Raw genomic sequence first — 13,999 nt, 5'->3', positions numbered from 1 at the left:
AATATGTTAGGTACTTTTTCTGAAGTGTCCCCATAGGTGAAGAATTATTTGCAAGACTATAGCTATAACAGAGTGTAGTATAACCAGGCCTAGAAGAAGACATGCTTTGTTATTCTTTTGTAGCAGTGCTGCTAGGCTCTTAGGTATTTACTGGAGACACATTATAAAGATTAAAGTACAGACCAAGCAAAGTGTCTTGTAATATGCCCTCAACTTTAAAGAACAAACAAAAGAACTGATAGCGCAGGAGTTCCAAGAAGTTGAAACAAGTGCTAGCAAAATCCATTATACCCTAGAATTGCACTGACAGCACACAAGATGTTACAAACATCGCTCATGCACCATTTAACATTTATTTACCGTATACTTTCCCTTTCTGCAACGATCTTATCCCGCTCTTGAAAAGCCCAATCTCTCCTACACTTGGCTACTTCTGCTTCCTGGACAGCTTCCTTTAGCTCTTGTGACATTGCCTCATATTGTTTCCGAAGCATTTCAATTTCTTTGTTTGCTCTTTCTATGTCTAGTGTAGCAGAATCTTGTATCTAGAAATTAAGAAACACAGATAAGGACAGTTTTAAATATGCACTCAAAGAACCTTTACTATATGTTACCTGAAGTAGCTAATTCTCACATTTTCATGACAAAAATCTACTTACCTTAATAACAACTTTGGGTTAAAAATCAAAAACAGCAGTAATGAATTTCATTCACTGACACACATTAAAGGAAGAAAATCTACATGAATAGAAATCTTATTTGAAATTAACACCAGTGAACATTTCATACTGTATAATGTAAAAAACATTGTGTGCTTTTATCCTGTTCTGCTTATCAGACAAAAATCTTCAAGGAGATTCAGGAATTAGATATACTATTATGAGCAGTTATAATACAGATTTCCTGCATGAGTGTCTACTATTTACTCAGGGGCAAGTAGATGAAGAAGGTCAAAAAAGTTGTAATGTTTCTTGTTTTAGATAAAAATTACTTTCTTCTTATATTAACTTGTTCCTCTACCATTCACTATTTTGAACAAGAGAGATGATGACAATGGTAACACAGATGCATAAAAAATACCTGAATTTTGCAGCACAATAAGCAGAAGTAAACTGCAATGGAAAATGTGGTTTAATACTTCCACAGATATTCATTCAGGGTTGGCAAATCCTGACAGTTAAGACTAAAAACTTTTTGTACTGATAAAGGGTTGGTTAATATTCAGTAAAAAGAGAATACATATTTCATGAAAAAATCTGCTTTGAGAAGTTATGATACTATGCATTTTCAAACTAAGTTATACAAAAGCATTTACAGTTGTATGTGGATTGACTTTTACTAGCTCATACAGGATGAGCACCAGTAAGAACTCATCAATTTTAAGAATGTTACTATCCATACACAGAAACAGATTGTCTTTATAGTAAGAATGCATACAAATTTGAACATTTACAGTCATATTTTATTTAACTTCCTTTGTCAATTATTAGAAATAACTAACATCCTGAGCAGGTCACAGGCATGAACAACACGCAGCAATAGATGGCAACAAGCCTACCAGCAGGTAATAAGCTGCCTAGGAACCTGCGGGGTTACAACGTTATACTGGCTTCCTGTTATTGCTCTCTTTAAAAACAAACTTAATATGAAGCCTGACTGTATTTCTTGCCAATACAAAGCTCTGTCACTACTTCTTAAAGAAGACAGATGCATATGTAGGCACTCCAGAGTGACTCTAAGCAAAGGGGGAAAATAACTTATGTTGCCAGATCTTGATCAAGTATCATGAAAATGACCCTTTGAAACTAATAAGAAAAAATAAACTGAAAACTTGCAATACCTGACGAGCTTGATAGTATTCCCTTAGTAGATGGTCTCTCTGGATGATAGCTTCTGTCCTCTCTTTTCTGGCAACATCTCTTTCTTCCTTCACCGTCTCTATATCCTTGCAAGCTTGATCAAGTTCCTTCTGGGCCTCTGCTTTGTCCTTCACTTCATGACAGTATTTTTCCAGCAACTCATTCCTCTCACAGATTGCTCGATCTCTTTCTACTAGAGCTGAGTTTAGCTCCTAAAACAAGATCCATTGTTTGCAGTAGGTTAAATACAGAAGGAAATGGTTCATCTTTGCAAATGGATATATGCTGACAACCTAAAAATCCTACAGAGATTGTCACCAATTTTCTGAAAAATGGAAGCAGAACGGTACTGTGCTCATATTACATACAAGTAACGACTAGCAAAGAATATTAAGTGTGGTGTTACAGTTATCACAACATCACCCATGTGTCTAGCAAAATGATACCACAGAACAAAGAAGATATGCATGAAGTGGCATGTGTGTCTCACGACTGACTCAGAGTATGGTTACTTGGTGCAACTATGTAGGACTAGAAATATTATATGTATTTTAAGGTGTTTCCGTAAGAATGAGGCACTGAAAAAGTTGAATTTCAGACTGCTGCATTTTTAGATGGTACAGCTCTCTAGGAGCATTGAGCAATGGCCAAAGTCCTTCTACATACAGGCACTCTTTCTAGCTGGAAATCATTGATATTTTGATCTCAAAAAGATTCAAAACAGCTGGTATCTGAAAGACAGAAAATAAAGGGTCCAAATACTTCAAGAGAGAAAGGCACCATGCAATGAAGTGACAGTTCTGTTCTACCTTCATGGATGATTTGCAATGAATAAAACTGAGAATTTAAAGCATGGAAGACCATTGTATTTTGCAGTACAAACATAGTTGCTCCTGAGCTACGACAACTAATTAAGGCTACTCAAGCTGTTAAAACACTTCTGTGATATATTAAAATGGAGAACTTTGTGCTAGAGTAAGACAACTACTAGAAATCATGACTCACTTTGTGAACATATCAGCAAATCCCAATTAACAGAGCACTCAAGTTTGGTTGTGATTTTTATTTTTTTTTAACTGAATAAAAAAATTCCTAAACCATAGGATAGTGCAATCAAATTTCAGTACTGTAAGCAATGTTTTGCACAGCTTAATTGTAGTCTGTATCAAAATGTGTGTTCAAGTGTATGTGCTAAACTGCTAAACTTTAAGAAAAATATTAAGTCTTTTCTAACATGCAGCAGAAATGAAAATTACCACAGTATCAAAGCAGAGGGAAAGTTGTCAGAAATCCCTTCATTAAACAAAAATTTAAAGTACTTTAAAACAATTTTAAAAAGTATTGCCACAATTTATTCCAGATTGCTTGGTATAAACTGTGTGTAGAAGAGCAGTCATTGCCTCCAGTGGTCAGTAGTAAAATTTCACCTCTGTCTTTTTCTATGACATTTGCACAAAATTACAATGCTACAGCACGGGACCACCTGCTATTTGGAACCGGTTAGTACAAACACTGTTTTGACACATTACAGTGCTTTGGTTTCAATAAAATTCTGAATTTGTAAAAAAAAAAAAGTCATGTGTGAATAAACTTCTCACATCTGAAGACAGTGCAATCGCCTCATACAGGATAAAACTCAACAGGCCTATTAAACAAAAGGGAAGGCTGAGTAACGACGAGATAAAACACCATATTCTCAAGGATTTGCTGAGCTTAAAGTTATGCCAAACCAAGAACATGACTGGTGGGAAGGGGGTGGTGGTGTTGACATCTGTAACATCTATTGAAATCTATAACATCTGATGCCTAGTTTGGAATTTAAATACCTACCTAGGAAATGGACTCACCGCTGTCCTTCATAGTAACTGCTTAAGATGTAATGCTTAAAAATCACCCCCTTCTCAATTTCAGCAGCTTTTACATTTCTTCTGTATACAAAAGGTACACTAGTATAAACAAGCTTCACAGAAGAAACTACATTTAAAATAACCTCAATTTGCAATCCCAAAAAGTAAGTGGACGCAAGGTAACAGTGCACGTAAAGCTGCCCTACATCAGAACAAGAACACAGCACAGTGAATTAAAATTCAGCAAGCATCGGACTAGTCACTAATAGGAAAATCCCACTTATGGAGAGGCATCTTTCAGTATACTATTTCAAGTGAACATATCACTTGATGAATCATTTTTTTCAACCTCTCTTACGTATGCCTTGCCAGAGCTACAGAATCCCTTCTGCATTGAATGCAATTGCTGCTAGCCAATACAATGTGACACAGGACATAGCTGTTCACAACCACAAGTCTCATAGACACAGGAAAAGAAAAACAGAAAGAAAAAATAAAAAGAAAACTCATTACCAATATTTTACATCATTTAGCACAATACAGAAACAGTTATTTCTGCTTTCTGATGAGCCTGTCTAGGGGGTAAAGAGAAATGCATGTCTGCCCCCTCTCAGCATCTCACTCACCAGTTCTAGGCCCTTTTCCGTTCTCTATCAACCACCTGTTCAAGACAGTCATCCGGAGAGAACACACATTTAAAATTTGACATCTCCTGTCTGTTAAAGCACTTAGGAAAATTACTCATAGTGGCATGACAAAATATATAATAAATTGGAGCAGGTGTGCAAAGAAAGAACTCATGTTCACTGTCACCGGTACTCCTTATATAGCTGCACCAGTTCCACTGAAATCAATAATTTCCTATTGGTTTACTGGTGTAGATTCAAGTAGAACATGTACAAAACTTATTAAAACCTCACTCAATGTAAAAGCTCAATTCCTTGTCTGGCACACATACAGCTTTGAAAGTTTTGAATTTTTAAAAACCAGAAAATAGTTATTTTTAAAAACTCTGATGCCATGTGTCATAATCTATACTATGCCCCTCAACAAGGGTGTAATTTTAAAAAAGCTCTATGCCTTGAATTTTTATAAAGGGCATTTTGTTGATTTGTAAAGCTGTGGAAAAAAAAAAGTAAAATGAGATTTATAGGCAATGAAATACATTTGCTTTTATCGTTTTCATGCTGAATTAAATATTTGTAAAGCAAACAGTGAAGTGAATGCATTTCTCCTGAAATGAAACCAAGCAGCAAGCTATGTTTTAGGTATCTTAACAGCACCGTTGTAATAGCATCGTTGTAACAGTGTTGTGTTATAAACATTTCAAGAACATACTGCTGAAAGATATGATGTTCAGGTTTCACACGCTTTAAGGCATGCCTCAGTTCAAGAGAAATATATCTTCAAAATATCCTCTAACTCAAAGCAAAGCAGAAGGAGGGCAAATGAGTAAGAATATGCATATCAGTCTCAAAAATATTAATGTATTAATGCAAAGCCTGTGCTATTTTATCTATCATGTAACATTTTAAGTCAGAGTAGATGGCATCCCGTGGTTCCTCTAGTAGTTGTTAAAAGTTAGAAATAATGGATGTTTAAACCTAAATCTGTAGAGATAGCATTACTTGAAAATGGCCTACAAAACTAACTTGGAAAAGGATGAATTGGTAATACACAAGAGAGAGATAAGTCAAGCAAACAGCAAATCTCAACTGACATGCAGTCTATTTAAACATGGAAACTTAATAAAAGGAATTGCTGTAAGGGAATGTGAGCATGGAATTTCCTCTTTGCAGTGCATTCATATTTTCCACCAATTGGTCATACATTTCCAATTCTAGCACCAATAATGTATACTCATTTCCCTTCCCCACCAAAACAATAGCTTAGTACCTGTCTCAAAGCTTCCATCTCTTCACTAGCCACTCGTTTCTCCGAAGAGGTGTTCTTCAGTTTGGACTCTGCAAGCTCCAGCTCTGTTTGAAGTTTATCTACCTCTTTGATTACCTGATCTCTCTCACTCATTATGAGGCGGTATTCATTGAAAACTGAATCCCTTTCTTCCTTGTATTTTTCTGCATCCTTTGCTGCTTTCAGCTGCATTGTTTTGAACCTTGTCACCTCTGACTGTAATCGCTCCATCTCTCTCTGCAACTCTTTATTTTGTGTGGTGGCGTTGCTTAGTTCCTGCTGTACTGACTCAAATCTAGAAATAAGCAGAAATGGCAGTAAGATACTAATTCCTCACTTTCTCTTTTATATAAATTAAGGATTGAGCTGGATAACCAAATGTATCCATTGGTAAAACACAACTGCAGTTGTGTTTAAGAAGTTGCAACTTCTTAAACAATGTACAGTACTACAAAATAAAAGTTACACTAATTATTGCTTTAGTAATATTATCATGGAAGGCAGAACCTCTCTGAGGAACTGAAAAAATCCTAGAAGTTAGAATTACTTTTAATTATTAAAAATAAAATTAAATTCCATTATTCAAAAAAGGAATGCAAAAAAAATCATTATTTAATAGCACAAGTTTAACCTTATTTGATGTGCTGAGTTCTGATTATCTTAGAAGGTACTTCCTTTCCCAAAACACACTCCCAGGCATGTGGCAAGAAGAGAAACAAATGCAGAAACCAGAAAAAGACCCAACTTTCACATGCCCAGATATATGCCACAAGATTGGTATCAGACAGCTTAGAGGAGAAAAAGTGGGCTGATTATAAAAATGCAAACAATGGAACTAAAACAATTAATTCAAACATGCCCATTCGTTTTAATCAGGTCATCCAATAAAACTCAAATGCTACACATCTTAAAAGATGTGTTGTTTTTTTTTTTTTTTTAATAAAAAAAGATTGACGCAGATGGAAAGCATATGTACTTGAACATTAGAGAAAATGTTTAATTTCTTTGTAGGTAGTAATTTTTGAATTTATATTGACAAAGCATTTTTACAAGTGGACATGAAATTCCACATGTAAGTTTACAAATTAGGCTTGAAAAAGAACTTGCTCTCCCCTCGCCTCATGCTGTTAAAGTGCAATTGCATGTCTAATCCAGCACGTTGCCTGACCTTTCCCCAGGGAGAGCTAATAAACCCAATTTCAAATATTCCCTTGAAAGCCTCAGTGAATTCAAAGGATTGCCGTAGCATTAGTGAGGCATCTGCCAGTAGTTTCAAAACCATCTCCCTGCTCCTTTCAGGAAATTCTTCAGTCTAACAGACCATCAAGGTTGGCAGTACAGGACTCCTAACATTACAAATTATATATTATTTCTTCTTTCTAAACTGTCAACATGAAGATAAAAAGAATACAATGTAAGAGAAATACAAAGATATAAAACGAATTTAAGACAAACTATGTTGAACAACCTCATTGCCATGTAAAAAGCCACATATTTGCAAACTATTTGGGAGTCAAAACAAGGACAACACTGGGAGGACATAGGGAAGAAAGAAAATGAAAATGGCAATTTCAGGCACTGTTTGCCAAACCAAGGAGATGTCACCAGCAAAGGAAAACAAACAAACAAACAAAAAAAAAAACAAGATAAGCAGCCGCAGCCCAACATATGGAAAAACAACAGCATTTAGGAAAGCAACCATAGGGAGGAAGGACAGTCTCCGCCATAGAAGGCAATGCTATATTAATGTGAAATTTTATAATATATTAATATATATATTAAATAGCGATAACCGAGGAAATCTTGAAGTTCTATCTGAAAAAGCACAGTCCTGTTTTACACTTCATTGTCTCCTAAGGAGGAAATACAGGTGGCTGGATCACATTTTTACAGATGCCTTCTGCAGAGAAAGACCAGTTGCAACAATTGTCATCAATAGGTTTTAAGTAGCACATTTTAAATAACATGTTTTAAGTAGCAATAAGAATAGAGTTTTTAAGTAGCAACTAGGGCAACCTGCTTTGTCTTCAATATAATCAGACTAAGGGCAGATCTTTCTGAGTGCCACAGCCACATTCAAAATGAAGAGAGACACATCAAAAGTAACGTTTGGCACATAGGAATTAGCCTGTTTCATACGCAATATATTCACTAGGTCAGTCATATTGGTAGAGTTCCTACGCTGTGTATTATTGCAACAACTTCATAGATAAAAGAAAAATGGCTGAACAATTAAGATATTTCTTTCTTTCTTCACTCAAAAAAGAGAGCTGGGACACTAAGTCTTGTTCTTCCTGCTCTCTTTAAAAGCAACTGGTTTCCAGTTGGTATTACTAGGAAAATGCAGTGCTGCATTTTATGACTTATTCATCATTAAACTGCAAACCCATTGAGTCTTGTATTCTGAGAAGTACACCCACTTGATACATGTATTAAAACTTTTTGTTCACCTAAACAAGTACAGTCTTGGTTATGCAGAAAGGGTATAAAACATAAGATAAAGACTGAGTTTCTGTAACTAGTAACCAGTACAGAGAAGTCCAGACCCAAAGTCAACCAAATAGACAGCATGAATTCCTGAAGTCCGATTATTGTAACTTAGTTGGCTCACTGGTTCATAGGAATAACGAGATCAATCCTGACATTCTTAAAACTGATCTTTGCTCAATATCAAGCTACACGTTTTTCTCAAGAAAGGGAGCTAAATCACACGACCATAATACAAACACATTGAGCTTCTCCACGTATTATTATTAGTATGGTTCCAGTGTCTGTTAATAGTACATACGTTGGGCTTTTCCTCACTTTCAGGAATCCATGGCACTCTAAAGTTATAGGTCAGAGGTTGGACTGGGTGATCTTAGAGGTCTCTTCCAACCTAGATGATTCTGTGATTCTGTAACTTATTACACATACTCTTTTAACTTACTAGTTAGATCTGAAATATGCACATGCTATTCACAAGTATATTATCTATGCTAAATTTCATCTTTTAAAATTACTACAAGTCTATGAATGTGGAAAACAATACTTTCTTGGCTTCGGTCTATGGCAGTAAAAATATTCTCAATGCCTACAGATGCTCTTTGGGTTCCTTTTGTATATTAGCATTCATCCTACCCAATATAGTTATCTGCAGGCTCAGTATCAACCAGGACCAAAGAGAGGTATGGTGTGACACTGTGTCCTTCTGATTTGGTATTTGTGGTGCTCATAGCCACAACAGCATCTTCCTGGTGAACCAAGACCTCCAGGTAGCTGCAGTCAACTCTGCTGCCAGTCTGAGGCTCTGTCTCAAGAGTCCCCTATGGTCAGCAATTCTTATGTCATAAATGTTAGCTTGATAAAATTGTCATTTGCTGATCATCTTTGGAAATTATATGCACTTCTTGAGTATTTTTTTAAATATCTCTATAAAGATGCATATGCCAATGGACTCATCACTCTTTGAGTTAACTTGGAACACTAAACCTGATGTTTAATAAAGCTTTGGTTGTGTTTTATTTCACCTTTTGTTAGTTATTTGTTGTTTTTTGTTGTTTTTTTTTTTAACTTTAAGGGCAGAAAGCCCTTCTTCACATTAGGTAAACAATGGTTAAAATTCCTCATACAATTCCAAAACCCTGATCTGGAAATCCTTATACAAAAATCTGATACAGAAACACACACTTACTCAACACAAAATTAATACCAGAGAAAAACTTCAGGAAAATATTAGAGATTTTACCACAGAAAAAATCTGATGCTATATTAGGAAAGTTACTGCCTTCACAGTGTACTCTAATATCAAAAACTCATTATACCTTCTGAGAGAGGATGAATATTGCTGTTGAAAATGAATTGCTGTGTCCCTTTGCTTCATTAACATGTCAATCTGCTTCTGAAGACGTCTGTTCTCCTCCTCAGCCTGCTCCAGACGGCTAAGATCTGTATTATGACTTGCTATCTTCTCATTGTACCGCTTCCTTAAGGCATCGTAATCCTTCTTCACACCTTCTAGCTTGTCCATTGCTGTATCATAGAGCTTATTTAGTATCTCCGATGACCCATTTTGCTTCATAACCTAAAAAAACAACAACAACAACAAAAACAAAAGATAGAAACTTCATTAAATTTGAGCTGTAAAGAGATAATTAAGTACACATCTTTTCACTTCTCATAAATGGAACATGATTTGTTTTTACTTGTTTTTTACAACTCCTGTCCCCTTGGGAAAAAAATCTGTATTTAAGTAGTATTCAGACAATGCAGTGATGAAATATCTAGGGAATAATCTTGCCCTTCAGACTAATAAAAACTTAAGTCAGGAATTGTATTGATAAGGTGCTTTTAATCAGTCCAATATTTTTATTAAGACTATGTATAAGAACATAATAATAGAACAAAAATACACCAATTTTAATGATCACTCTTTTTATTGATTAAGAAATCATGGAGCTTCTCCTTAGCATTACTGCTACTCTAAACATCACTACATCCACTTAATTTTAACTGGAACCAAGTCTGGTTTATCACAGCTTAGGGTGCATAAATGTATCCATCTCTCAAATGCTAATTGCAAACAATATTTACTAAACTCACATGGTTTTCGAATAAGTTCTTTGAGCAAGAAGTAACTTGTTTGGTGGTCGTGCTGATAGCTGTAATTTAGGAAACGACCACGAGGTGGCACTGATGACAGACTGCCTATATCCTAGAGACATGCACTCAGGCATGTGTTTTAATATTCATACAAGACTTCAACTGAAAGTAACTACAAACGTTCGAGTTTCAAAAACTTTTCATAAAATATCAACGGACAGAAAATCCATTTAAACATCAATAAAATCTGACCAGAACCCTGTTTTCAAAAAAATCTCGCTGTTAAGTAGTAAGTAATAAGTAAGTAAGTAATGTTCATTCTAAATAACCAGCAACAACAAGAATCCATAAAGAACATCAGCAAATCTAGTCCTTCTGTCTCAAAAGACAAAAAATAATTTGCACTGACGAGACTGACTTTTTTTTTTTTTTTTTTTTTTTTTTTTTTTTGGTAATGTCATGCTTTTTTTCCCCTTCTCTTTTTGTATTTTAAATCAAAATTTGAACTTCATGTAGTGGGAAGAAATAGGAAGGCTAAAGACAGAGGTGCCAGGAATTTATGTAAGCTTACCATTAACCTACAATACATTAGCCTACATCCCCAATGAGCTGAAAGAGGTGTGCGTCTGTGTGTGTGTCTTAAAAAGCTGGGGAAAAAAAAAGACAGAAAAGTTGCACTTCATAAAAAGTTTCTAACAAACAGAGCAACCACTCCACAAACGGAAGTCAAATAGACCTCAGCCAGACTTGTCTTTTAGCCATCTGCTGCAGAGCTGTGACAGCACAGATTCAGTACTCAGTTGGAACACACTTTCCCTACTGTGCACACATACACCACCTCAGTGACACTTTCAGGTTCTCTTTGGCTCCTCGGAGCATGGATGCCTGTGTACCAGAAACAGCTGACACCATGCAGAGACTGCCCACTTTGTGCACTGCTCACTGCCCACAAGCAGCAAGTAACAAATTGCTACTGTCAGAAAAACGCTTCTGTACAGAGGCAAAAGAAGAGAAGTTCTTCATCCTGATGCTGGTCTCCTTTAGCTAACCAAGGTACATAAATAAAAACAATGAATCACTGCTCATAAAGCGGTCCTGGAACGAGGCCGGACTTTGGGGAGTCTCACCAGCATGGCTGATTGCACACACTTTCACGTCCTCAGCAGCTTCAGAAGCATAACCTGCACAGAGCTGGGCCCATGATTAGCTAGCATGCTTCACTGAACCAATTTAGAGAAGCTGAAGAAGCTGATGTTGCTTCTTATTCCAGAATATACTACCGTTCTGTGTAAGAAACTGTAGGTGTATGTAAAGTTAGATACTGTGTTGATTTATATGTGCTTGAGTGCTGTTTTTCCTGAAAACTACTTCCCAAAGGCATATTTAAAACAGGTTTGAGAATGGAATATTTGAGAATCCACACAGTAACAAGCAACTTTTCACTGCCTAAAGCATATATATATATTGTTTACTTTGTTTAAAATGCTAAATAATTAAAGAAGGAAAAATATACCAGAAAGTTGATGAATTTTATCATCAATTTGCTAACAGATTTCACAAAGGAGCAAAGAAATACCATAAACAGGAAGCAGGGGAATAAGGAAAGTCTCCCATTCAAAATCCCAGTATGAGGAAAAGTAAGTAGTCCCAGATGGGCCAAAGACGACAGCTATGGCAACAAGCAACACTGTGAGCTGCAGAAACATAATCTGGTCAGCTGCTAAACAGCAAATCAATGACAAAGCCCACGCTAAGAGTAACTCAATCAGAAGTTTATGCTCTCCAAGGCCACTAAGATGCTGTTTTGCTACAGCCTGACAATGGAACAACACTTCAGAGGTCAACATAAACAGAATTAGACTAACTCAGGTGAGAAGTGGCACAGACAAGATAAAGAACTTGGCGCCCCTTCAAGACAACACACATTATTCACTCGGACATGCTGAGAAACAGTTACACAACTTTCTCATTGAGGATAACATAGGTACTTTACTGTAAAGGTCTTATCATGATGCTGATGTGAGAATTTCTTTCAATAAATGCCTATAACAATGCTTGAACCTCCTTTTGTGCTGCAAGACAATTTCAGATTTCAAGACAGTCTAAAATACAACAACCTTCTCTTGGAGGTTTTACACCTCTGCTTTGCAGACTGAGAAGCTGATGCACAAAACTATTAAGCCATTTATCCAGGTTAAACACAGAACATTTACATGAAAACAGCCATTTCTGCTACACAGAACAACAACCCACCTTCTGAACGAAGTCAATAAACCACTTCACAGCACAACTGTCAGAGGACGGGGTCACAACCAAATAACTACCTTCATTCCTTTTTGCACTAGCCCCAAACACCTCTGAAAGTGCTACTCAGCAATACAGCTTACTTTGACCTTTGCCCCTCCTACTCTAGAAAATAATTATTTTTGTTTGCATAGGTTTTGCTTCTGAAGCCTCATGTTTGATTTGCAAGTTTGCCCTGTGAATCAGCTTACACACAGTTAAATGAGATATTCTATTTAACCATTTCATGTTACTGTAACTGTGTTAACTTAATGGACCAGACTTCTGGATGTGAACAATGGACTTGATAGCACCAGTTACTCCTGACTATTCCTCTTGACTTTTGTTTCTCCAGAATGTGCAAGCAACTTTGCTCATGAGACAGCCTATTATACACAGTACTGAAATGCCCACTTCTTCCAGTCCTGAAGAGATTGCCTTTTTTGCCACAAGTTCAAAAACATTCATCAGTCTGTAGCTTTGTTCTAAGACACTCAAGTGTCTGTGACCCTAAATACGCAACCTGAGTTCAGTCATAGGCCTTGCATTTAAGATGTCACCAAAAATAAGAAAAATGGTCACTCTTTATTTCTGTGGCACTTTGAATTAAAAAAAAAAAAAAGCAGAAACAGCATGCAAGTTTAAAGCTAGCCCCGTCCTATAAAATACCCTTTGAAAAACAGTATTTTTCATCTCTTAGCAACTTCAAACTAGGTTTTTGATTCCTCCTCCACTACTTACTGTCACCTACAATAATTCATCACGTAAACTTAGTTCTTCTCTGCATTATAATTTCTTCATGCTATTTAATATTCTACATCCCTTCTTCTTTCTCATCTAGTCACAGAAGAAAAAAAAAGTCGCATTCAAGATCTCATGCTTCACATTTTACAGCACTGAGGGAAAAAATAGGTTCTAGACTACGTGAGCAAAATCAGCAAAATCCAGTTAATTGGTTTTATTAACTTATTTACCAAAGGAAAAAGCTTAGAACTGCTTCTAGCATTTACATTACAAGCTGTAGCTTACCTGCTGCTGCTGGCTGCGTAGATCTGTTATCTCTTTCTGATCCTCGTCATGAAGTCTTTTCCATTTCCTCACATGACTGCTGGAGATGATTATGTTCTCGCACCAACTGTGGTGTTTTTTCCTCTTCAGGGTATCCATGTCCTCCTTCAGCTGTGACTGGTCACTCAGCAGCCGACTGTGCAACGTGCTGTCATGGCATATAGAAAATATGCTCTTTGAGGCAAAATTTGCGTAGACAGATTCTTGTACTAACTAGTTTCATGTATGAGTTTTCTACCAAGAAAACAGATCAAACTAACTCAAATTTTCAAAATTGTAATATTCCAAGAACAAGAATAAATCAGAGAAGAAAAAAATCTCTAAGTATAAAAAAATGTTTAAATATACAGTACTCTTAACAGAGCATCAGAAGAGATGATGGACCTATACCACCACATCAATGCCACTTAAAAGCAACTAGATAGACAAACAGGAATTGTTTGTGAG

General features: G+C 36.2%; 1 protein-coding gene across 1 annotated transcript in view; it reads right to left on the bottom strand.

Moving 5' to 3' along the window:
- Window positions 1-13,999, bottom strand: part of DLG5 (discs large MAGUK scaffold protein 5) — a 106,641-nt gene that overhangs the window by 32,172 nt on the left and 60,470 nt on the right. The window contains 7 exon segments of the mRNA XM_068689380.1: window positions 361-545; window positions 1,841-2,071; window positions 5,603-5,915; window positions 9,424-9,683; window positions 13,514-13,573; window positions 13,575-13,631; window positions 13,634-13,737. Of these exon segments, the coding sequence (XP_068545481.1) occupies window positions 361-545; window positions 1,841-2,071; window positions 5,603-5,915; window positions 9,424-9,683; window positions 13,514-13,573; window positions 13,575-13,631; window positions 13,634-13,737 (1,210 nt within the window).

Source organism: Anas acuta, chromosome 7 (assembly GCF_963932015.1).
Source record: "Anas acuta chromosome 7, bAnaAcu1.1, whole genome shotgun sequence".
Taxonomy (NCBI): Eukaryota; Metazoa; Chordata; class Aves; order Anseriformes; family Anatidae; genus Anas; species Anas acuta.
The sequence above is the reverse complement of the archived record's forward strand: the minus strand, read 5'-3'. Positions and strand labels throughout refer to the sequence as shown.